Raw genomic sequence first — 23,657 nt, forward strand, 5'->3', positions numbered from 1 at the left:
ATTTCTTAAATACGTTTTGCTACAAACAAACATGTAGGTATTGGTTATTATATCCAACAATTGTCACAAAATGTACTTTAGGTTAATGTAAAAAATTCGAATATCCTGAATAGCTTAAAAGTATTTTATGCCATAGAGTTAATTGGATCTTCTAGGGATAGGTACCTTTAAGAAAGATAAAAGTTTTAGTCTCCATCTGGACTTGACCACAAACGATAAGTGAACGTTAAACTAATCATAGGCAGTCATAAGTTTCTACGCTCAGCATAGAAGAACCTCAATCATAATACCTATTTTAAGGTACCTCCTGAAAAGGCCATTACCTCTAGCTATGTGATACCACTACGACAATATCTATCTTATTTTTAAATTTTAAAAATATATTTACATTTTCGATAAATTATTTCATAGTTCCTTACATTTGTCATAAGTATTATATAGGTTAAATATAATATATGCCTATTTATATTTCTTAGATACATTATTTTTGCCTGTTCAATGGCACATTTTTATTCATAGTTACGGTCGAACTCAAAATCAATAGAATTGTTATTAAATATTGTACTCACTAACTACTTTTGTACCATGCAGAAAGTATAGTTTTTATTAAATGTAAATATTTTATTTTACCTATCGAATTTCGCTAGAATTTTAACAAATAACACGAATATATACTAACAACTTTATGACATCACACTGTCCTTGACGTAGGTAACTCCTAATTTATTATTTTATTAACGATAGGTACAAAAAAAAACAAATTGTACTGACCTTTAAATAATATTACGATACGAATTTTATGACCTTTAAGATTTTTTATTGATTTAATTTTTATTCGTAAGTTCACGTGAGTTGAATATTAAATTACTGTCGGGAACCAATATGGTATGGATATAAAATATTTATAGACAATTAATTACTTATATTTAAATATATATATAATTACATATTTATTAAATACCAACTTAAATAACTTACTTAACAATCACTGTAAGTAAATTATAGTATGTAAAATAAAAGTGGTTTATATAAATCGAATAAAAAGTTAGAGCACTTGATTATTATGATTAACTTCAATCTAATCTTAAAATATATTTACATTAGTACATCTTTGTTACTTTTTGTAAGTACATCGTACAGAAGTTAAACCTTTCAAGTAAAATAATAAAGTCGTATATATATTGTAAGTTTGTAACATAGGCAGTAAGAAAAGATTAAGGTAATCATAGTTTCAGCGAACAAAAGAATATGAAGATTTTACTAATGCTCAGACCAAACAAAATAAATAATAAAATTTAAGACGTACCTACTTACTTTTAGCCTACGTCATACCTACCCGGGTACCTTTGACGTAACAATCATGAGATTATGTCAAATTCAATATAGCTTAAATTTTTCTTCAATTATCTAGATTCTAGGGAAATAACAATATACCTGGTACTGTACAGAGTATCTATGAAGAAAAATAAAATCTAAAGCAACTTTTTTACATTTACTATTCCCGGTTAATAATGCGTTCTTTTTATCATAGTTTTGTACAGGTATCCATTATCAGTAGGTTTGCTCATATTAATTCACTACTATCATTATTTGCTATTGATCTTATGCCGCAACAAACCTGGCACCTCGAAAAATACTTTCAGTGTTGAAGGGTTTCGTACAATTATTGGCTCACTTAGTATACAATTGCAGTTCGGGTCCAAAATTGATTTAAGGTGGGTCCGTTTATAATTTATCAAGAGTCAGCTCGATTCTTGCAAAGATGATTTAAACCGGTAAGGAGCGAAATTTCTTTTTTAAATGAAGGATAGGTACAGATAGTTTGATGTTATCAACATTTTAGTGATTAGCAGGTTCAGCCTAGCCATTGAAAGGGGTAAGAATACTTACATACTTTTCCTACGTAATTGAATTTAATATTTATTTAGGTAGGTATATAATAGTAACTACAAGTTTCTGAACGATGCACATAATTTTTTTATCGTCTCGTAGAAATCAGATAATCAGTAAAATACGCTCTTTCTTTGCGTTCAAAAATTTTGACTTTAGTTTTGCTTGGTATATGCAGATGTATATTATAATATGCTTACGAACTGGTAGCATGTTGAACTTTAGATACTGCTAGCGTGATATGCTATTTATTTTTAAACAATGCACCTATTATAGATATAGTTATAAATATTTAAGGAGAAAAGAAAGCAAGGTGGAAACGAAAGGAATAGGTATAAGGACCGAATCGAGCGCGATTGTTTTATACATGTTAATAGAGAATTAGCTAGATGCTTAAAAAATAAACAGCAAGGTGGCTACTTAATCGTCTCAATGTTCTAGACCTTGATTAGCTTTTGAAATTTTATCATTACCTGCGAGTCAATTTTTCAATCGGTGAATAATTAGTAGGTGCCATATGCGAGTTATTATATTTTTTTGATTTTATGAAAACGGTCAACCGATGAATATCATTTCAATTATTAGTACCCATTTAGATATTTTTACTTTCAAGTATATCTTATTAGCAGGTAGAAAGACTCTAGCGATGCTCTGTCGCACAATAATCTTTAACGGAGATTTTCCACATTCATTTATTTTTAATGAAAGAATATCAGATTATATACATATTGATTGAAAAATCTGCTCAGCAGTATAGAATTATTCATTCAATCATATTTAATAAAGAGCAAGATAACCATTTAAGAAGTTAGTTAGAAATCCTTCATATTTTATCGATTCTTGTAAAACTTATAACATAACTTGTTTATAATAGTATAAACATATAAAACGTTCAATAAGAAATAAAGAAACTGACATTCTTATAAAAGTATCATGAGGTAAAATTTTGTTGCAATTAGGTACAGACTTTAATAATCATTTGAGTATTCGTTATCTTCCTAGAGTCAGATTTTTTAGTTTAACACATTTAATATGACAGTAGAGGCGCGGCCGCGCCACACATTATGCACAAGCAAAATCAATTTACTTAATAAATATATTTGGAGTCTATAGTTATTTCATTTAATATCTAGGTTTGTGGTTGTGGTGGGGACGATGCGATGGTTGCCAGTCGGGATTTCTAGGCTCACGATGGTGGTGGTGGTGGTGATGCCTTCTTTTGTCCCTATTGTGGGGCGCGGGGTACACATCAGACACAACTAACTCTGAGCCGTCTTTAGGCGCTTCCCGCTCGTGTCTCCTATGCCCGTGTTTAGTTCCCGTCGCCTCATGCAGCTCTTCCCACGCTTGCCTGTAATACCTGTTGAGGCCGCTCCGTGACTCTGATGAGGAAGAGTCGAGTGAGGCGACGGTGTTACAATCTGGGGGCACGTGGTGCCTGTACCGCTTTCCATCGTTGTGTTTTCTGCTGACAAATTAAATATTGTAGTTTATATGTGTGAAATTTTAGCTGACATCATCAAATCAGGATAAAGATAACACAGTTACCTACCGAACTATTATAACAGTTAAACACTGGTTAAACTTTTATAATAGTTAATATATAAGCAGTCAAAATTTATGCTACTAAAAACATTTCGTGCGCAGATAAGCTATCAGTGGTAGGTATTGTCAATCAAAAGGGCAAATCATAATACATCTTTATATATCCTAAAAAAATATCGTTACGAAATAGAGAATACAGACATACAACAATAGGAATGTATTTATCAAAACCAAACTCAATCAGTTCAATCAGTTTGAATATTACCTCATAAGTATATGCCGATTTCTGAAAGTAAAGCTATTACTGTACGTAAGTATTAAATACTCCGAATAAAATTTTTTATCAGGTACCTACTCAACAAACGGGCGTCTGACGGTATACACATTCACCTGCCTACAAACAAACAAAATCACCCTAGTAGGTAGGTACAATTTAGACTTCTTGCCTGTTACTTATAAATTCAAATTTATCGCTTCGTTAATCTAAAATTATAAACTTCGTTGAGATCTAAACGTAAACAATTAAACCTAGCGTAATTAGAAATAAAAGCTTATTTCGGCATAGTAATAATATGCGAAATAAGTAGGTCATTAAGCAAAAAAAAATGTAATCGTAGCTTATTGAATTTACTTCCTTAATATTTAAAATTTACTTCCTCTCTTTTGTTTTGGTTTTATATGTAGTGCAATTTATTTTGAATACCTAACTAGACATTTAATTGGTTTCAATATTATTTCGGATCGTAACTTATTTGCTTTTGCCATTTGACCTTAAATTTAAATACAGCTGATGTTATAGTTGTACAAATATATATACGACAACTTTCTGCTGTTTAATGTTATACCTATATTTCTTATATGTATACGTTGTTGTATATTGTTGATCTAAACTTTATAAAGAAAAAGAAGTATTGACATTTTCTAAGTACTTAAAAAAATGACATTGCTAGATGAGATTTTATTTTAAATATAGGTATTATCCCTCAGTCCTCTTCCCACAGGTGTCATACGAGGCGACCAAGTAAAAAAAAAAGAGAACGCGCAGCAGCGTTCTTAATTCTACTCTACCAACCCAGTATGGTAATTATTGGCAAACCCTTCCGTTGGGAAAGTGCTTAAGTCCAGCTGTGGACTGTTATAGGCTTTTGATGACGATTATTTTTTTGACCCGATCAGGGAATCGAACCGAAAACCTCTAGAAATTAACAATCATTAAATCAAATAGTAGTAGGCCAGTATGTAAATCTGATAGAGTTGTGCTTAAAATTTTTGTGCTTTTTATTTGAAAGGCGTGGTATATTCAAGCAATAGGTAATTTTGTAGGGTGGAGCTTCTTTGTAATGCTTCTTAAAATAGGCTCTTCGTTTAAAATATAATAAGGTTTTGAAAAGCGTGCAGATTGTGAATGATATAATTGTAAAAAAATATATCTCTGTGTTTCAAAAGCTACCATTTTTTTATTAGATTCCGTGGTTTTTGTGCTTCGTGCGATGCGGAACGACACGGTGGCTGCATATCAAAAAATGGTGAAATGTATAATGTATAATAAAATATATAGCTAACACAAACCACAAGAATATTACGTTATAATTTACGCATCACTCGGTTTTAAAACTAGCAACATGACGTAATCTTGTAAGGACGTCAATAATAGGTTTAATATTTTATTATTATGAATAATTAGTATGCACTATTTTATTCGACGTTACTTAAAAGTAATTTTTTGATATCTACACCATCGCCGAAAGTAGTATTATTTTAATATTTTTGATTCTGTTGTTTAAGAATTATAATCCTTATTTTAGGGCCATCAGCTATGGTAGTAAGTCTCATGGTAATTTTCGTAATCATTCTTTATTAGCCTTCCTTACCTAATCTAAGAGGAATTAGGCATCCAACAAAAAAAATACTAATCTGTCAGTGCCAATTTTTACTAGAGGTGACTACCTATTCTACTTTATATCTATCTAGGTTTTGTCATCATTGTCATTATAAGCTAAATTTATACTGCGTGAAAGAATGGTGAAAGACGAAATGGGACATACGTCAGTCAAACCTTTTAGTACCGTACTAGGTTACGTTCCTTTGACTTTTACTTATATTTAGTGTATTGTATGGATACAATTAGCTATTCAAACAAACGTCAATCACATAGAGTTTGGTGAAACTGAAAATAGTATTTGAACAGCCTTGTATATGTCATCGAGAACGCCTTTGCATAATATATACTTAAAATATCATAAAGTGCTGAGATGCTATGTTGAAGATGACGATGATGCATCGTCGGATGCATTACTAGCCCGCAAGCCAGCACAGGCTACCTACTAGCTCTAACGATTACCGGCTTAAGTTGTTCTGCGAGGCAAGGGGATGAACAAACTCCGAGCTGCCTGGAGTCGAGAATGCCAACAATGTTTGGCCGGAAACTTGAATCGTAATCAGGACCTCGTGATCATATAGAGTGATAGTATTTCGTATATATTAGTCAAACGTGCTAACTAGTATCAGCGAGGTTGTTTAAGATATTTCCCATAAAACATGTTAACGTTTTCTATAAATGTGCAAATTTAGAATCAGCCACCATGTCAGCCGCGTGCGGTACCTTAAAATATAAACGCACTGGTTATAAGGGGTTGGAGAAATGTCCCGCGCGGTGCGTGTGTCGATGCGCGCGGACAAACTCCCGTCTTCCGACCTGCTGGTCGGGAAACGGCAACGCCAGCAGCGTGTACCAACGGGACGGGAGCTCGCGAACTGGCGCCTTTGCACTCTTGCGGTCACCGCTAAGTAGGCATTCGATGTTTACTAATACTTTAATGTAGTCTCTAGACTAAATAATTTCAATTTAAACACAAATAAACCGGAGTTGAATTATAACAATAGTAACTTATGTTAATTTCACAACTGAGTGAGTTAGAATAGACACACAAGTAGTATATTGCGAGCACCTCAGAAAAGGAAATTTAACTGTTTATAATAAAAGTGTACATTTTGTCATTTATATTTTAAGGTACTTTCATACCTTACGGCTGACCGCGATAACATCGCGCGTTGAAGTCTTTTGTATGATTTACCTACTTAAAATAAACAAAGAGTCATCCCTGTACTCGAATAGCATGTGTGTAGGAAAGTTTGTTTCCTACACACAACATTTTTCAATATATTTTTTCTCCGACTATATTTTTTATAATTCAATTTAGATGTTCGAAAATCAGCAGACTAAATAAAACTAGGCCATTTGGTGCTAATTGTGATATACAGAAATCTCTAAACTTGAATATGAAACTGTCTTCTCCATGGTGTTTAGAAACACTACATTGCTATTTGCCAACTACGGAACCATCATCTATCTGATGTTATCCCTCAAAATTAGAATTCGGAGGTCGTTTAACTTTCGCATTCTTTCTTTGTTTTACCAGATGGTCATGCTCGGCGGTAAAATCTTGCTCGTTTGTCTGCTTTTAGCAGAAGTAAAAAGCTAAAAGTAGAGTTTCATCCTCAGGAGACCACGTGATAACTCTTCTGGTCTACTTTAGACCTGTTAATTTAGATTTACGTGATTTTTGTACGGCAGAAACGCCACCAAACAGTATCATCAGCTTTGAAATCAAGGATGTAGATTATTACCTTATAGAGTAGTCATGATTACAAAGTATTATTTATTCATAACATACCTTCTGACTAAGATGACGATGGTGATGATAATTGCTATTAGAAAAACTAGAGCCCCAAATGCCGCAAGAGCAACCACCGCGCCGATGTTTAGCCTGGCCCCCACCGTCTCCCGTCTGTCGCCGTCCACGGGCAGGGGGACATTCACCCGGGGAGTCTGCTCCGCTCTTATATTATTTCCACTGCCAAAGATCTGCAAAAACAAATTCCGGTATCAAGTCATGACCAGGCATTTAAGTAGCTTTCAGCATAGGGATGCAAGCAATGGGAGCAATGTTTCGGATGTCGGAATTGTCAAAAGCATTGATATATTTTTAAATTTTTTGATATTTATTTTAAGCTTTTGATCCATACTAACTTTACTAAGACACACATATTATAAATCTTAACTTTTAGAATTAGATCATCATGTTTATTATAAGTTTTGATTTCAAATGAATGGTTTGAACTTTGCATGAAAACCAAATTTTTGTTTGCATTTGTAAATTCTAAGATATCAGAATTACCAGCTGACCTAGAACTGACCTATAAAAACCAATTCTATTTCTAACCTTATTTTATAATTTACTTTTCTAGAAAAATATATTTATTTGACCCTCAAATGCGCTTAACAAAGATGCTTTATAATAAATAATATATGTAGAGACATATTTATAGAAACTGCACGACGATACGTAAATAATGTTAACTTCAAACAACCGCTATCATTTTTTTGTGTTGTAACTTGTAAGTTCAATTTTATGTGACTGACCTGGTTTTCTGTCGGATGACTCGCCACGATGATATGCGGAATATGACTTGTGGGCGAGTCTTGGGAATCCGCCACTGTGATTTTTCTTAGCGGAGGTTTTTCGTAGCTCTTAGTAGTGGAGCGTTCGGTTGTTGTAATCCTTGGTCGTGTTCGTCTAGTCGTTGGTGTATCTGGAGTTACGGTCAGGGTAGGAGACGATACTGGTCTTTGTGTTCTAGTTCTTGAGGGAAGTATCAAGCGCGGAGTCGTGGTTGCGTGTGTTGTTGGGATAGGATAGGTGTTTGGCTGCCTTGTAGTTGTGCTTGTGGTAGTGGTCGTTGTTGTTGATGTCGTTGTTGTTCGCTCCTCAGCTGATGATATAAAATTAAATTTAGAATTTATTTCAAAGGGAACAAGTATTGGGTGGGTGCAGGGATTGTAATGGTTTAAGCCTATATAAATAACGGGATTCTTGTTGGGATTTAAGATATTATTTATTATACTGGATCACTTTGTTGCAGTACGACCCGCGACCTATAACATTTATTGTTCAGCTGCGGACGTCGTTATTCTTCAGCGATTTGCGAAATTCTAGCACTGGATTCGACATCCTCGCTAACTTAAACCGTCTTCGTGAAGATTTTGAAAAGAATTGCGGTTCACGGAAGAAGAGAACTAACTGTAGGTTTATTTTACTGTTTAAAACTTTTCTTCGTAAGCTCTGGTTGTAGACGGTCGTTATTTCCAGTGTAGACTCGTATACCGTTACTCAATAAATTAATAAAGAATATATTGGTCTATTTAACGGTTTTCTGATCAAAAATGGGTATCATCGTCATTATTCTCATTATTTCATCCAGCCCACAGCAGGACACAGACTCTCTGAGACGAGAAAGACACAGAGTTTCCTCCGCGACGCCGCTGCTTTAACACGAATTGGAAGCCTGTTAACGATTATTATTACACGCTAGTGATTATAACTGGGGCTGACTTTAACAACAGTAATTATATGTACAACAATGACAATTTAATATAAATTAATTGTTATTGTTGTACATATATATTAGTAGACATTTGTAGACCTCACTGGCGCAGTGGTTAGAGCTTATAAGGAGGGAGGTCCCAGATTCAATTTACCGGCAGAGGTAGTCAGGAATTTATAATTTTTGAATTTTATAAATACTATCCTACAGACAAAGACGTGCCGGTTAGTGACGTTAGCCCTCAACCATCTTAGACTGCATCATCGCTTAACACCAAGCGAGATTTCAGGGCTTACTTTTAGTGGAATAAAAAAGTATATACTTTAGTGAAGAGCTTAGAACTCACGATAACAATGCGGAGCTGGTTTATCCCAGAGGCCAGTAGCGAGGCATTTAATCTTGCGGGCTCCATGTAATTGATAGCCTTGGGAACATGCATATTCTGCAAATGCGCCGAACACTGACGCGTTGCTTAAAATGGCTAAGCGTCCGTTTGAAATAACCGGTGGCTTTTCGCATTGTACAACTGTAGGGAAATTACAGGCACATTATGTTTAACACTCGCACAGGCCATATATTGATGGACACAGGGCTACACTTTATTCCTTTTGTATGCCTCGCATGCCCTGCGAAGTTTTATAGGCAATGGTTTCCCATTTACCATCGGGTGGGCTATTTGCTTGGTCCATCAATAATTAAATTTAAAAACAAAAGGGATACAACAGCTATCTTACTAAACTTCTTTAAGAACTTTGTGGACATAACTTTCCGACATGTTCTGGTAACCGAGACAGTATGCGGTCTTTCATTGTTGCCTAGTTTGCATAAATAGAACTTGACCGTGTCGGGCAGCATGGATACTGGATTCAAACAGTTTATGCCCAGCCTGAAGGCCCATTTATCTATGTGTGTATAGATATAAACAATTTAGTGCACACCATAAAACATTAAACTCAAATAGACGTATGCTCAAAAGGCATTATTTTCGGTAAACAAAGAAACCTTCAAGGAGATACTGAAAAATATGTGATTATAAAATGACTTTAGATTCTTTGAAAAACTATTAGTAAATATATTTCATACCATTGTACCAGTACCAGAAAAAAGTGATGGAAACTGAAGTTACAGAATGCAAAACAAGAGGTTGTTTGTTGCAACTTTCCATAGTTTCTTACGTAGTTATATTACACTAACGGAATACGCTTGCTAGCTATTGGACATAATCTTGTATGGGTTTTCACATTCCCTTCTCTGAGGTACTAACTAAACCACGAGTACGAAATACATGACAACTATTCCAATGAAGATGTAGTTTTTGGTCCTGCAGATGTATTTTTACTTACGATACGACATGGTGATTATGGTGAAGTTTATGTATGGGAGTGTGATTGTTTGTTACAATTTACCTGAATTATTGCTTAACTGTTTTTAATAGTTTTCTCTTCTTAGAAGAGACTATTAAAATCCTTTAAGCAATGTTACCTGAAACTACTGGGCTGATTTTGATGCGTCGTTTTGTATAACACAAATAATTCTTTAAGAAATTTGAAATATCAATAGTTTTTTTCTTCGCACGTCCCTACTTGGTTTAACATTAGTTTGAAATTTGATAAGTAGTTCTGCCAGAAATGCTGGAGCAGATGAGCGTACCGGTAAGCGAAGCAGAAGACAGCTTCTAACCCGCTGATGCCCTTTAGGTGGCAGAAAGCAGTTGAAAAGCGGCGTGCATGGTGGTGCGTTCTGGGTAAGGCATACGTTCAGTAGTGGACCCAAAAGAGGCCTTGTAAATTTTTTATTAGAATGAAAAATGCTTCGGCTGTGGCTAGTCACAACCCCATCGTGCCACCTAACGATTTTATCGGCCTGGTACGATGCCACGTAGCAACGGATAAAGCGTAGGCGTTTACTATAACTGCCCTATTATATTAGCCCGCTACAAGTGGCGTGCACTTCGTATATATACATATATGAAAGAACTAACAATCCTAAAGTTTTGTTGCTTCGTTTGGTGGGGGATTTTTACAATTATATCATTACGTACATGCACTCTTCTGCCCGCCACGATCTGTACATGTAGTGCACATCATCCTACCACTACCTGAGGTCACAATCAAGGACTATAACTAGTAAAGGAATTTTAAAAATAAGATGTCAGTGATATTTACCATCACAGCGCGGTGGTGGTCCATTCCACCGTTCGTCAATGTCGCACACGAGTCGGGATCGGCCCACCATCTCGTAGCCGGAATCACACTCGTATTGTACATGCGACAGGTACGAAACCGAAACGTTGATCAGTTTGAAACTACCATGCGCAATTTCCGCGGGGAATCCGCAATCGATTCCTATAATAATAATAATATTCTTTATTATCGTAACTTAGACTCAATTCACGACTACTCATTGCTTAACATAATTAATTACACTTGAATAAGACTCGAAACTAAAAGTACATTATTAATTCTAATTACATTATTAATATTATCTCAATATATGAATACGTTATTAATAATGACATTAGTTTCACATAAAAATAAAATATTTAATCATATTAGTAATTGGAGTTTTCAGGCCACCGTTCATTTATTTTGAAGTAGTGTTTTGTTTATTATATAAAGTTTTTTGTACGAGAGCTAAGCATTCTGTACGAGTCAACCTAGGTACATTCCAAAATCATTTATAGCAGGTGAAAAAAAAAATGCGTGAGAAACCTGAAATGAGTGTTTATAGATTGAAGAGTCGTTCCTATTTGCTTTGTCTTATTTAATATAAACCTGTATGTTTACTTACGACTAAAGAATGTGTTAAAAAGAGCGTTTGATTTGAATGTAGCTTTTATTACATTGAGGGTAGCAACATTTTTAATTAATAAGTAGCAGCTGCCCAATTCAAAACGAATAAATTGACGCGACAGTCAGTTGATTTAGGTCCAATTTACTGTGTGGACCTTACGTAACGGCGGTGTATATAATCATGGAAAATTTTGGATAGAGAGGAGACGCCGTCTCTGGTTATTGTATAAAAAAAAAAAAGGTTCAACTTTTGTACAGGAAATAACTTTAAACGTATGTATAGAGTTATACTAAGGTACATAAAACTTATCTTACTTTTACAAACCGGTGGGAACTCGTCGTAGAATCCCGTCTCTAAGCATGACCTGACAGTGGGCCCGACCAGCAGGTGCCCTTCGTCACAAGAATATTCAACACTAGTTCCCACTTCGAAGCGTTCCGCAGTCATTGTCGAGTTTGGTGGCTGTTCCGGCCTACCACATGTCTGAGGCTCTGCAATAAGTGCCAAACATTTTCAAATAAAAATGGCATCAAACGTTACTGGATCCCATCACCTACACACACGTTTAAATATACATAAAAAAATACATTCGCATCTTAGTTTTGTAAATTAATTTGCCAATAACAATATATTCCGAGCACAATCGCTTCACAATGATTTCGCCTTGCAATAATGTAAAATGGACTTACGGTGTTGACAGATAAAGTTCAATGTGGATTGACAGTCGGTTCCAACCCAAAGCCATCCCTTGCTGCCATCGAACCTAGCGCAGACTTCACTGGATCCAGGTTCGTTCCAGAAGGATACCGTCACATCATTACCATTCACCCACTTCCAGTTCCTTGGGTCTTGTGGGTCGCGGACGGCTCCAATCCAATACTGACTGCTGCTATCGCTCCTACCAATCATATAATTACGTCAATCACCACGTCTTAAAAACTACCTCTAATCAGCAGGCATATTCTCGGTGAAAATGAAATTACGTAGGGAACTATGGAAAGTAGCTATCAAATAATCGGCAATTATGGACTTTCCAATTACAAAATGTAACTGAAGTTTCCAAGTAATTGGTGCCTCTGACGTAATCTCGGTTAATATATAAGTGACACAATACAAATAACGATTTAACACGCATTTGATCGCAGTCTTTTCAAAGGATTCTACCTAATTTCACATTCACCGATATTAAGAATTGGCGGCAACCGCTTGTTTATAATATAATAAAAAAGTAAATTTTTATATGAGAAATTAAATCAGGACATTACCTACTACTTATAGGCAGCATGTGTAAATAAAATTGATTACAGAAACTTGTCCGGAATACTAAATGGTGAAAATATAAGTAAGTAATCTTAATATCTCATAAAAGATTGCGCTGATACTCGAATTTGAGCACGGTTGCATTATGAGAAAACAATGTAGGCGGTCAGTTCTCAGAACGTTTTCAATAGTTGTGATATTATTACAGTGTTATTACAGTGTCAAAAAATGTTCACATTCGCAAAATCAATTGACGAAACCTTTTCGAGGGAAGACACATGTTATAAATGAAATAAATAATATGTAAATGTATAATTAGGTATCAATAAAGAGGTGAAAATTTACTTATAGGTACAATTTTGCAAAGCCTATTTTATTATGATTTTATAAGAATGTTTCATTTTGCTCTATTTATTATGTGTTTCATTATGTTTAAGAACAATTCAAAGTTGATAATATGAACGATCCCGTTGCCGCACGGTGTCCAATCACTATAACGGGCAAAAACGCAACGTTCAGTAGAAGATGGGACCAGAAATTGACTCGAATCACCTTACTGCTTCGCGTAGCGGATCTGTAATGGATCATTCAACTAATAGGCAGTTGCGCTGATTTTTCCGCGGTAACTGTATCGCAATAAAAATGATTACACTTATGTGATTTACAATCAAAAGTAAGTGAATAACAACTATACTTTTACTATTTCTATTAGATACTAGTAGGTAGTGTAGTACTTAAATTTTTCATTCGGTTTTTATGGGCAAACTTACTTCGTTTAAATATTGTAAACATCCAAATCCTATTCAAATAAAATATAATAATATCCTGATCAAATAAAATAATTACAATAAGTTTTACCTATTGTAGTTATTTAAAATTTACCTATTGTAATTGTAATACTTTACCTATTGTAATTAATTAAGGTTTTATATTTATTTTTAGATTTATATATTTTTCTAATTGATACAAAAAATATACTGTCGATATTTATATAATAAGAAGAAAAATGGATTGAAATTGAAAACGTAAGTTAGGAATATTTGTCCCTAAAAAAAGTTAGCAACGGAGAATATGAATTAATTTTGAATGAAATCGAAGCTTTTTAGTTCAAATTCACATATGCCAATATCGCCTAATGTAAAAAAAACAATTCGAGATATACCCCTACAGAATAAAGAAAAAACAATGCAAGCAGTGCTGGAGAAATAAGCGTTCCTTAATAAAAGAAAAAGTAAATACACTACGAATTGAGAATCTCTTCCATTTTTTAAATCATTTAAAAACAACTTAGCTCGTCACACTTTTGGGTCTTAAGTGTACCCATTTCAAGTATGTGGAAAATTACGTAATTAAGAATCATTATAACCAGAACGATTATGAAGCTTTACTATGTCTATATACAAACACTTAATAAAAAATTAACGTCCCTGACAGTGTTATGACAGCACGATAAAAAATGGTTGGACACATTGTCACACATGAACTGCGGACGCGCATGACGTTGCTTTTGTACCGTACCTATTGCACGATACCGTTTTTACAAATCCAGAAATGAATGATCAATCATCATAACACCGTTACGCAAGGCTTGGGACAACATACAAATGGACTCATCATCAAATTCGCATTATCAAGCGGAATGTCAGTGATGTAAATTTATTTTTCCACCCAAGAGGAATTTTAAGACTTCTGGCAGGTTTAAGACACCTATAATATGATAAGTAGTAAGTAGTTAGGGTTTCCAATGAAATAAAATGTGGTGGCTTCGTACAAAAATCTACTGTAGCACATTTGACAACAAGGTAGATAATAAAATAGTTATTTCCACTTGACACACCATGCACGCACAGCGATATAACTCTTATCTTTTACTCACCGGTGTCTTCTCCAAAGTTCCCAGCTGATGAAGCCCTGTAGTGCTGGATTACTTTCATCCACCAATGTGCCACCTCTTGACCGACAAAATGAGAGTGCATCTCGAAAGTTGGATGGTTGCCGATCATAGAATATATAGCATTTGCCGTTGTACGTTGCAGTACTGCCGGGGGGTTGATCACGAAATTGGGGACATCTTTCTATTGGCAACGCTTGATCCGTGTAAACAAAAGCTTCGCATATTGAGAGCTGACTCGGAATGCTGGCTTCCAAATGAACACTGACAAAAGCGCCTGGCATGGGAGGGTTGCATGGAAGAAATATCGGCTGTCCTTCGTTTATGGTACCCATGTACCGGTTGCAGACTGGGTTTGTTCCGAGATCGGGTCGATTATTGCCAACTCGTACTACTATCGTTGCCATCTCGTTCACTCCTGACAAAATTAATAATTCTGTTATTTTTACCGCGTAGTGGAAAGGTCTCTTTGTTATCCGCATGTATGTGCCTATATGTGGAAGACATTTTTATATTTGCGGTTAATTGCTGTGATATGAAATATTGTACACGTTAATCGGGATCCCAAACACAACATTATTTGCCATAATCAAATTATTTGACATACATCCTCGTGCAATTAATACGTTTTTAATAAGCTCCTTAGGTACATAGATATATTTTTCATCATAAATTTTATACTCCATCATTAATTTTAGCCTACTTATTGCTTGTTTAGCTAGTCTGCCTTTCTCACTGGATTTATTGCTTAAGCCTGATCCAATGCTAGCTGGAGGGCTTTAACAATAAATACTCTGAAATTCAGTTTTAATCGGGACAAACGCATGACGCAATAATCTAACCTAATCTATTTCTCGATATATCTACTCTTAAAATCCTATTATTAAGCTGGATATATTAAATGATATATTTAGTACATGCTTAACTAAAAATTGCTTTATGAACTTCAATCCTTTTAAGTACTTACACGATATCAAATATACCAAAAACTGTACAACATTTTGGAACGTTTCACATACGTCTTGCGTTTTGTTGAATGACTGTAGCATAACTTTCACTGGAAGGTATCTAATCTTATGTAGTTACTGAGGTTTGAGCACAAATGTGTAATAATTTAATACTATTATTATAATAGTAAGAATTACAAATATTAAATTGTTGTGGAAAGCTGTAAAGCGTCGCTGCATTTCCATTTGATGATAGTTTGCGTTACCGAGCTGTTGAGTCGATTTATAAATTGTTACTTACGTTGCATAAACATTGCTGATGGAAAGCATAATAATTGGTTATTTCTCTAAATTATTTGACATTACAATTACCTACAATGGTCCAATTCTAGAAATGCAAAGATATGCCAAACTTATCCTGCGGTGCAGAATATCTTTATTAGTTATTTTATAATCGGTTTAGTTTAGGAATGTGTGTTCACAAAGATAAGCACTAAAATCTAAAATTAGCCTTTTCTATGTTAAATATTGTGAAATGGAGAGCACTTGACTTCTCAGACTAGATCTGTAAATTTAGTTTAGAGATTAATGTAAATACAACAGAATTGACAACATTAGGTATACCTATCATATTAAGCTTGACGAATAAATTATCTAGAAAGCATATAATATGTACTTAAGATTCATAGTAATGATCTACCTACTTATATACATATGGATCGTTTTGTTTTCTGGGCTTTAACATAATATATACTTTAACTGTGTGGGCTCTAAGTTACAATCCCGGAGTAGAACAAGCTATGCAAGTATGCCGAAATCTCAAATTCTTTATTTTTCGGAATAACATTTTGTAATTAGCATAGTCTAGGATCTTTAGTCGATAAATAAGATAAACCTTTCGGAGAGGGAACCCAAGAAACGGCTGCCTTATCTGAGGAATGCAGCAGGCGCCCGATTTCCCCAGTTCCTAGATAAGTTACTGACTTAATAAATTCAAGTTTAAAAACTAACAAAACCCGCTCTTACCGAAAATTAAACTAAATTATAGTTGAGGAAACTAAAAGACACGCTTTTATAGACAATCCAACTAAAAAATAGAAAATAAATTTTAATACATTTGGATTAAGAATAGTGTAAATAAGAAATAAATGTATATTATTGTAAAAAAGCGTGGGGCGCATGCAGTGTCAATAGTTATAAACATTATAATGACATTACATAAAAGCGTGTTTTTTAGTTTTTGTAAACTATTATTTTTTCTAATATATCACGGAATTCCACAAAGTAAGCCTGCTTTTGTCTTTTTTATGAGAGCGGGGGAGTTTCAAGCAATGAGATGTTAATAGGATGTGGATGAGGGTGATGGTGATAAAAAGCCGGCAATTTTTAATTATAACTCATTATAAAAATATTTTATTTTAAAAGTAGACAATTGTGAGTAGTTTAATGATTTTTGAATAAAAATAAAATCAATTAAACTTTCAAAAGATGTCAATAAGCAGCTTGTTTGACATGCAAAATGTGCTATGTGTGGAGAGTTCAATTAGTAAGTTAACGCCTGCGGAGTGAATTCAAGCTCTGTCGCACATTTGGGTCGAGAAAGACAGACTGACAGACTGATCTTGGCAGACACGCAGCGAGCACTTCGCATCAGTGAAACGCGATATAATATTATGCTTAACCGTTGTAATGACAAACTTAACCCACGCTTGACCTAGTGTAGGCAATGACTTTTCTATAATCCAATTACTATAATCCGACCGTCGTCGCTTCGAAAGAATCCTTTCCTGACATCTGTCAATTGGTCATATAAAACAACAATAAACAGTTAATATAATTTAGTAACAGCGCAAGATGTCCTGCTACCATCTTAGACTGCATTAGGTATTAACCTACTATCAGTTAAGATTGCAGTCAAAGACTAACTTGTAATGGAACAAAAAAAAAAAACAACTCACCACAACAGGGCTTTCCGAAATCGAGTCTCACGAGTTGGACCATATAAGGCTCCAGAAGGTTGACATACCACCAGGGGACCCTCTCGCACTTAGTCAGGGTGCATGTGTCCGCGCTATAGACAAATGCGGTGCTGCCGTCTAAGGCTTTTTGAGGCACTCCGCCTTCGTCTGTGGAGATTTGCATAGGAGCTTTTCCGGCAGCGACGTTGATAACTGAAAATAAAATAAAATTTTAATATGACCTAGTCTTTCATTCGGCCACCTCATCGAAACAACAAATAGGGTTACCGCAATATAAAAATAAATGAATCGACACAAACGATTTCGAGGGAATTCTCGACTGTGTGAGCAATTTTCATTGTATTACAAACGATTTTCAGCCTCATTGTTCAGCTTTGTATAAGAAGGTCCTATATCCTGGACGCGATTTCCGAGTCGTATGAAAATTACTTTTTTTAATAAGCAAAAAAATTATTATTTAATAATTGTTATATTTAAAAAACCAAAAATGCACGCTGCCAGCATTCCTGGTTGCATCTGGGCCATGGTTACAATAATGGTTTTTTTATTATAGTAGCAAAATTAATTTCATAAGCCTTTGTTATTTCTCTAATGATTAATTATTAATTGTATTAAGATGTTTAACGAACATTTGTAAAAAACTCTGACTTTCTATTTAAGCTTTGCCGTAATCAGATAAAATGCCACTCGGACGAATTTGATATAGGGCTCGTCTACGATCTAGGGAAAGCTCTGCAACTGCTAACTCGACTGTTCATAATATTTTTGTCAGTCTAGATACTAGACTCGACAGCCGCGCCGCTTGAATTCTCGAGAATCGACTTGAGTGTAAAATTAGTTTTATTTGGTTGTAAGACTACATGCGCTTGGTGGGTAAAACAATCTCATGTATTAAAATGTCAGTTGTCACTTTGCGTCCTTTACGCTCTAGATGCTAAGCGCGCAACAAGTGGCTAAGTAGCAATGCGGTCGCACGCTTCTCGGTTGTTTCAACACCTATGACTGTTGAGCCAGGTCAAGACGCAAGTTCAGTGCAATGACACTGATTTAACCGGTAATTGAATATACGATCCGTTATTGCAGGTATATTATTGAAAGAGCAACTCAATATATTTTATAGTTATTCCGGCTTGTTATCATTATCAATAAATTCCGCGAGCTCTACGGGTCTCCTCTCAGATTGAGAAGTTTTAGGTCTTAGTCCACACTGATAAGTGCGGTACATTTCAAACGCCTTTTTGGAACATTTTGATAAATTGACAGCTATGCAGATTTCGTCACGATGCTTTGTTTCACTGCTAAAGCAATTGATATCTATTTAATGGCTCAGAACGCACGTAACTCTGAAAAGTAAGAGGACCAAACTCAGTACCCCTGAAGTCCCAACAACTAGGTACTTAGAAAAAAAAACAACCGTAAAAACAAAAACTTTTTATCTAAAGTCTTGGGGTCGTTTAATACTGAAAGTTTGAATGCCCTTAGAAACAGACCTTAAGCATTGATGTTGTGTGTTTTAGCATGACCTTTGACCGTTATTTAAGTTCGGGGCAAGATGACTTTCAATTGACATGCCAAAAAAGTGGACAAACTCAATTTGGTAAGTTTTTAGGGTTCTTTTACCAAAATGACGGAACCATCGATATTAATAGTATAAAAACAGACTGCTTTGTCGTCAGTCTTTCACAATGCTTTAAAATGTATATTATATATTCCATGACCAGGTAATGTTTTAAAATCGCAAAGTATTTATCTATTCGTAAATAATTACAAAAAATACAACACCCTTATCTCTAAAATATGCAAATTGAAAAGTCTGACATCTCAGAGAGTTTTGATACGCCGTCTGTAAGCTAAATAGCCGGCATAATTTTTTAAGAAACCAGCAATAACTAATTACAAAAAAACAAAAATGGTCGGTGGTTTTGTGGCGGTCGAATAATCATTCTACCAACATGACAAGGTTTGCCATACGTTTCCTTACACGGAACCATCCTTGCAAAATACGTAACCCTCGGTGCGCTATTCTGACCCCCACTTGCTGATTTTATTTTAATGATTTCTCCAACTCTTCTCCTTTTTTAGTTGTCAATTTATGCGTGTTCTTTATGCGGTAAGGAATGCTACTGAAAAAATCCCAATAATATTAGGTAACTACCCCCAATAATAGGTACGTAATCTGAGATAAAAATAACCCGCTGCAAGAGTTAAAAAGTTGGGCTACTCGATCAACTATGCTTGAAATAACATAATTGTTTATGTAAACAGCACACTTTTATAGAAAAAAGTCGTTTTTGTTTTTTACCATAAATCTAAATCGCATGTTGATTTGTTCGTTATAGTATCTATACTACAATGGTATTGTTACCCTTACTTTGTCTAATCGGGAAGCTGGGGAATCGACACTTTAAATGTGAACCTAAAACCTCACCAGTGATTGTCTCGTAAGTAGGTAGGCCCATAGGTGTTAAAATATGGCATTAGTCGGCTACAGCTACGGCTACGGCTTTAAATTTTGTTATTTTTGTCGCTTAGTATAATACCTACTCATATTAGCCGTAGGTATAAAACCAGAAAAGGAAGAAGAGACGGAAGCTCGGTGGTTGAACATAGGTACTTACCACTACTGTATACGGAAGAAATATGTCAATTGTAGAATCTATTTTGGCCGTCAAAGTGAAAGCCTTGTAGCACTGACCGGGACTTAATTATTTACATACAATTAATATACTAAAAATTGTATTAGTAGGTTAGTAGTATAATTCATTTTATTGTAACGCGAGTTAATACTTAAACAATGGTATTGAAAATCATAAAAGAGTTGGCTATTATTGGGTACTTAGGTAAAAAAAAAAATCCGTACGAGCTTCCTAAAGACCTTAGTTAGACTAAGTGGTCAGCATTTTGGTCTTATTTGATTCCTTCAATTGGGAGAGCCATTCTCGTCTGGTCTAAAGGAAATTCTGACCACCTCCAAAGAACAATCGATTTAGGGTTTCGATATAACTGCAGCTATACCCCTATCAGATTAGCCCGCTACCATGTAAATTTTCTTCATAACTTACCAATAGGCGTGACTGCAGTCAAGGGCTAACTTGTTGGAAACTAAAAAATCGAGGCTTGAAAAAGGTTGTGAATTTATTTGGCTTTGAGCATTAACTTTTTTCCTAGTAGTACTTAGACGAAAATATGTACCTATATAAAGGGAACTTTAGGAGCCTTCATGCTTATTTTTCCATTATTGTGATATATTTTGCATTCCGTATATTATTTTAACGTAGGTACATACGGGTGAACCGTGGGGCATAGCTATCGTGACAGTTAAGGTATGTAGAATAATATAGGCGATCATTGTTCACCGGTATTGAACAATGCACTGAGTCAATATGCTGTCCAATCACAGAAGTTCTCAGTTAACTGAATATGCGTGAAGTTTGTACCCACCCAATTGTAAAACAAAGACAAAGGACCGTGCCGTTTTAGTTAGTATAATCGATTAAAAACTTTTCGGCAACTTAAGTTGGATAGTTTGTCATGGTACGTGAAGTCTCACAACAACGTGAAGAGCGCGGAAACATGGTGAGGGTGTAAAAGAGGGCGGAAACCTGCCGCGACGAGTTTAAATTATACGAAGGTAAGTGGAAATACTTGACAAGGTTTGTCATTTTCATCGGCCGACAACAATAGTTTTAGCAGAAAGTATATTAATGAGAAAGTATACAGATGTTACTAATCATGATTTATCCTATAAATTTTGATGATGAAGCCAAATTAAATTCTGGGATCAATGACATAACGTAGACTTTATAAGAAGGTGAGTAAGGTTTCGATATAATTCCCTTTTTAATGATTTTGAAGGCAAAAGGATTAAATATGGAATGAAACTTATTTTTGTCAGAACGCAACCAACTCAAGAGATTTCAGTACGATGTAAAAAAATATTTATTTTTACTTTACAGCCGAATTCTTGAAGCAACAAGGCGGGCGCGTCTGCGCAATTTGTCAGCATAATATACTGTGTAAAATAGCGGAAGAAAGTTAATTTGAGATACTTATCAGTTTTGTATGACAATTATAAAAAACCCATGGTTTTTATATTATTTCTAAAAACGCCCCCGCCAGGGATCGAACCCACAACTTCCCAGTTATAAGAACACTGCGCCAGGTAGACAAAAAGTTTAGTGATTTACTAGTTGAAAGGCATTCAAAATCACCTTGCATTCTCCTCATTTTTTTATAAAAAAATAAAGATAATGGATTTCAGTGTGAGTATTTTAACCTGAGTAACTTCTTACTGGAGTTCAGGAAAGAATTTTAAGAAAAACTATTTCCGAATTATAAGTGTCCAGAGGTTTCGTAGGGTATCTAGACCACCAACTTGCTCTGATAATATTGCGTTAAAGCATTAAAACATATTTATGTATATACATACAAACTTAATAACATCAGTAGGTACAGATAAGCAACTAATCTACTCGTAACTTTCTCTCTAAGTCTAATACAGATGTAAACAAGCCTATCGTAACGTAAGATCTAAGAATGGAAAAGTGAGGCCATCGACTCGAGTTCGCAAACTAGTTTTATATATGGGTCAATAAGTCGGACGATGCCCGCGAGACCACGCGCGGCCAACACATCGACCGCACACCTGATCGAACAGGTATCTACACCTGTTCAAGGCATAAAAAATCTTCAATATCGCGATTCGTTCGCCGTGTGATGCGTTGACGGCCCTAGCTTGTTAATCAGGTGAAGATCTATCTATCGTAGAGAGATCTTATAATGATGCCTTCAAAAATATAAATCGTTTTTCATTATTAATCCTACTTAAGCTGTAGGAAATTACATCGGACAACGATGAAAAAATACTTCCATATAAAATTGTGGTATTATATATTATTTATATTTAAAATTTACTCGGAGACTCGCGACTTCGTCCTCGAATGAGTCAAGCTTTCTTTATAAATTCAATATTTCTTCAAATAATATATTAGATGTAATTTTATTTAAACATATAAAAATAAAGCTTCATTTCCTATACTCCGCGAAAAGCATAAGAAGCATCTGTATGGTTTAATTTATAATTTGTTGAATCTTTATTCTCCACACCGAACAGAACTTCGACAACGTTACGCACGTTTCGCTCCGTTACTGGAACATCCTCAGGAGATGATGACTTTACTTTTTTCGCGGAATATAGCAAATTTAAATTTTTTTTCATAATATATCATGGAATTCCGCAAAGTAACGCCTGCTTCTATCCAATATGTTATGTAATTATTAGGTATAAAAATTTTATACCGTCCTTCTGGAGTTCCAACCCGATATAGGACAACATAGAGTATTTCTAAATAGATTGACATGTTGTTTATATAAAAAAACGTCTAATAGAATTAATTCACAAAAACTCAAAGATTATGACATGACTGATGATTATCTCGTATGTAATCTCTTTAACCATTCGTCCAAATTAAATGCAGTAAAAGGAAAAAGTATTTTCGTCATTTGGAACTCCCAACATAAGACTTTTGTCCAGCAGTGGACGTCAATCGGTTGATATAATGATGTTGATTATGAAGCTTAGTTTATATCGTATGTCATAGACTTCTGCAAAATATTCCTTTAGTACCTTATTCTTTACGTTGTAAGTCAAATGAATTTATAAATAATTATTCCCACTACGCCGCTTCCATCGCCCTTGGTCTCTGCTTCGGTATTAATCCAAGTACGCAGCTAGTACTAAAAAACCTAACACATGTCTGGGGGCTAAATCTTTTTTGGCATTATCATTGACACGTCTTCAGGATGATGACGATCAATGCATTAAAGGTAATATGTTGGTAAATGATTGACCGTCCCACTTTATTTTCTGACTCTAATCCTTTGGCACCTAACGTAGACCGAGACACGGTCGCACTGCTCGTTTCGCCCTCTGGCGAGTTGCATGATTAATCATTATATGTAACCATA

At 34.9% G+C, this 23,657-nt stretch overlaps 1 protein-coding gene across 2 annotated transcripts in view; it reads right to left on the reverse strand.

The window, feature by feature from the left end:
- Positions 1 to 2,249: 2,249 nt before the first annotated feature.
- Positions 2,250 to 23,657, reverse strand: part of LOC120636148 (CUB and sushi domain-containing protein 3) — a 45,445-nt gene continuing 24,037 nt past the window's right edge. Inside the window, exons 3-11 of one of the 2 annotated variants that reach the window (XM_039907465.1) lie at positions 17,670 to 17,882; positions 14,750 to 15,182; positions 12,303 to 12,511; positions 11,928 to 12,104; positions 10,986 to 11,165; positions 9,167 to 9,346; positions 7,859 to 8,208; positions 7,110 to 7,300; positions 2,250 to 3,355 (exon numbers count right to left, since the gene is read on the reverse strand). In XM_039907465.1, coding sequence (XP_039763399.1) covers positions 3,013 to 3,355; positions 7,110 to 7,300; positions 7,859 to 8,208; positions 9,167 to 9,346; positions 10,986 to 11,165; positions 11,928 to 12,104; positions 12,303 to 12,511; positions 14,750 to 15,182; positions 17,670 to 17,882 — 2,276 coding nt within the window. In that variant the 3' untranslated portion in view covers positions 2,250 to 3,012. Of the gene's footprint in view, positions 3,359 to 7,109; positions 7,301 to 7,858; positions 8,209 to 9,166; positions 9,347 to 10,985; positions 11,166 to 11,927; positions 12,105 to 12,302; positions 12,512 to 14,749; positions 15,183 to 17,669; positions 17,883 to 23,657 lie in introns of both variants that reach the window. The other variant, XM_039907464.1, reaches the window with a different exon arrangement.

Source organism: Pararge aegeria, chromosome Z (genome assembly GCF_905163445.1).
Source record: "Pararge aegeria chromosome Z, ilParAegt1.1, whole genome shotgun sequence".
In the NCBI taxonomy this organism is placed as follows: domain Eukaryota; kingdom Metazoa; phylum Arthropoda; class Insecta; order Lepidoptera; family Nymphalidae; genus Pararge; species Pararge aegeria.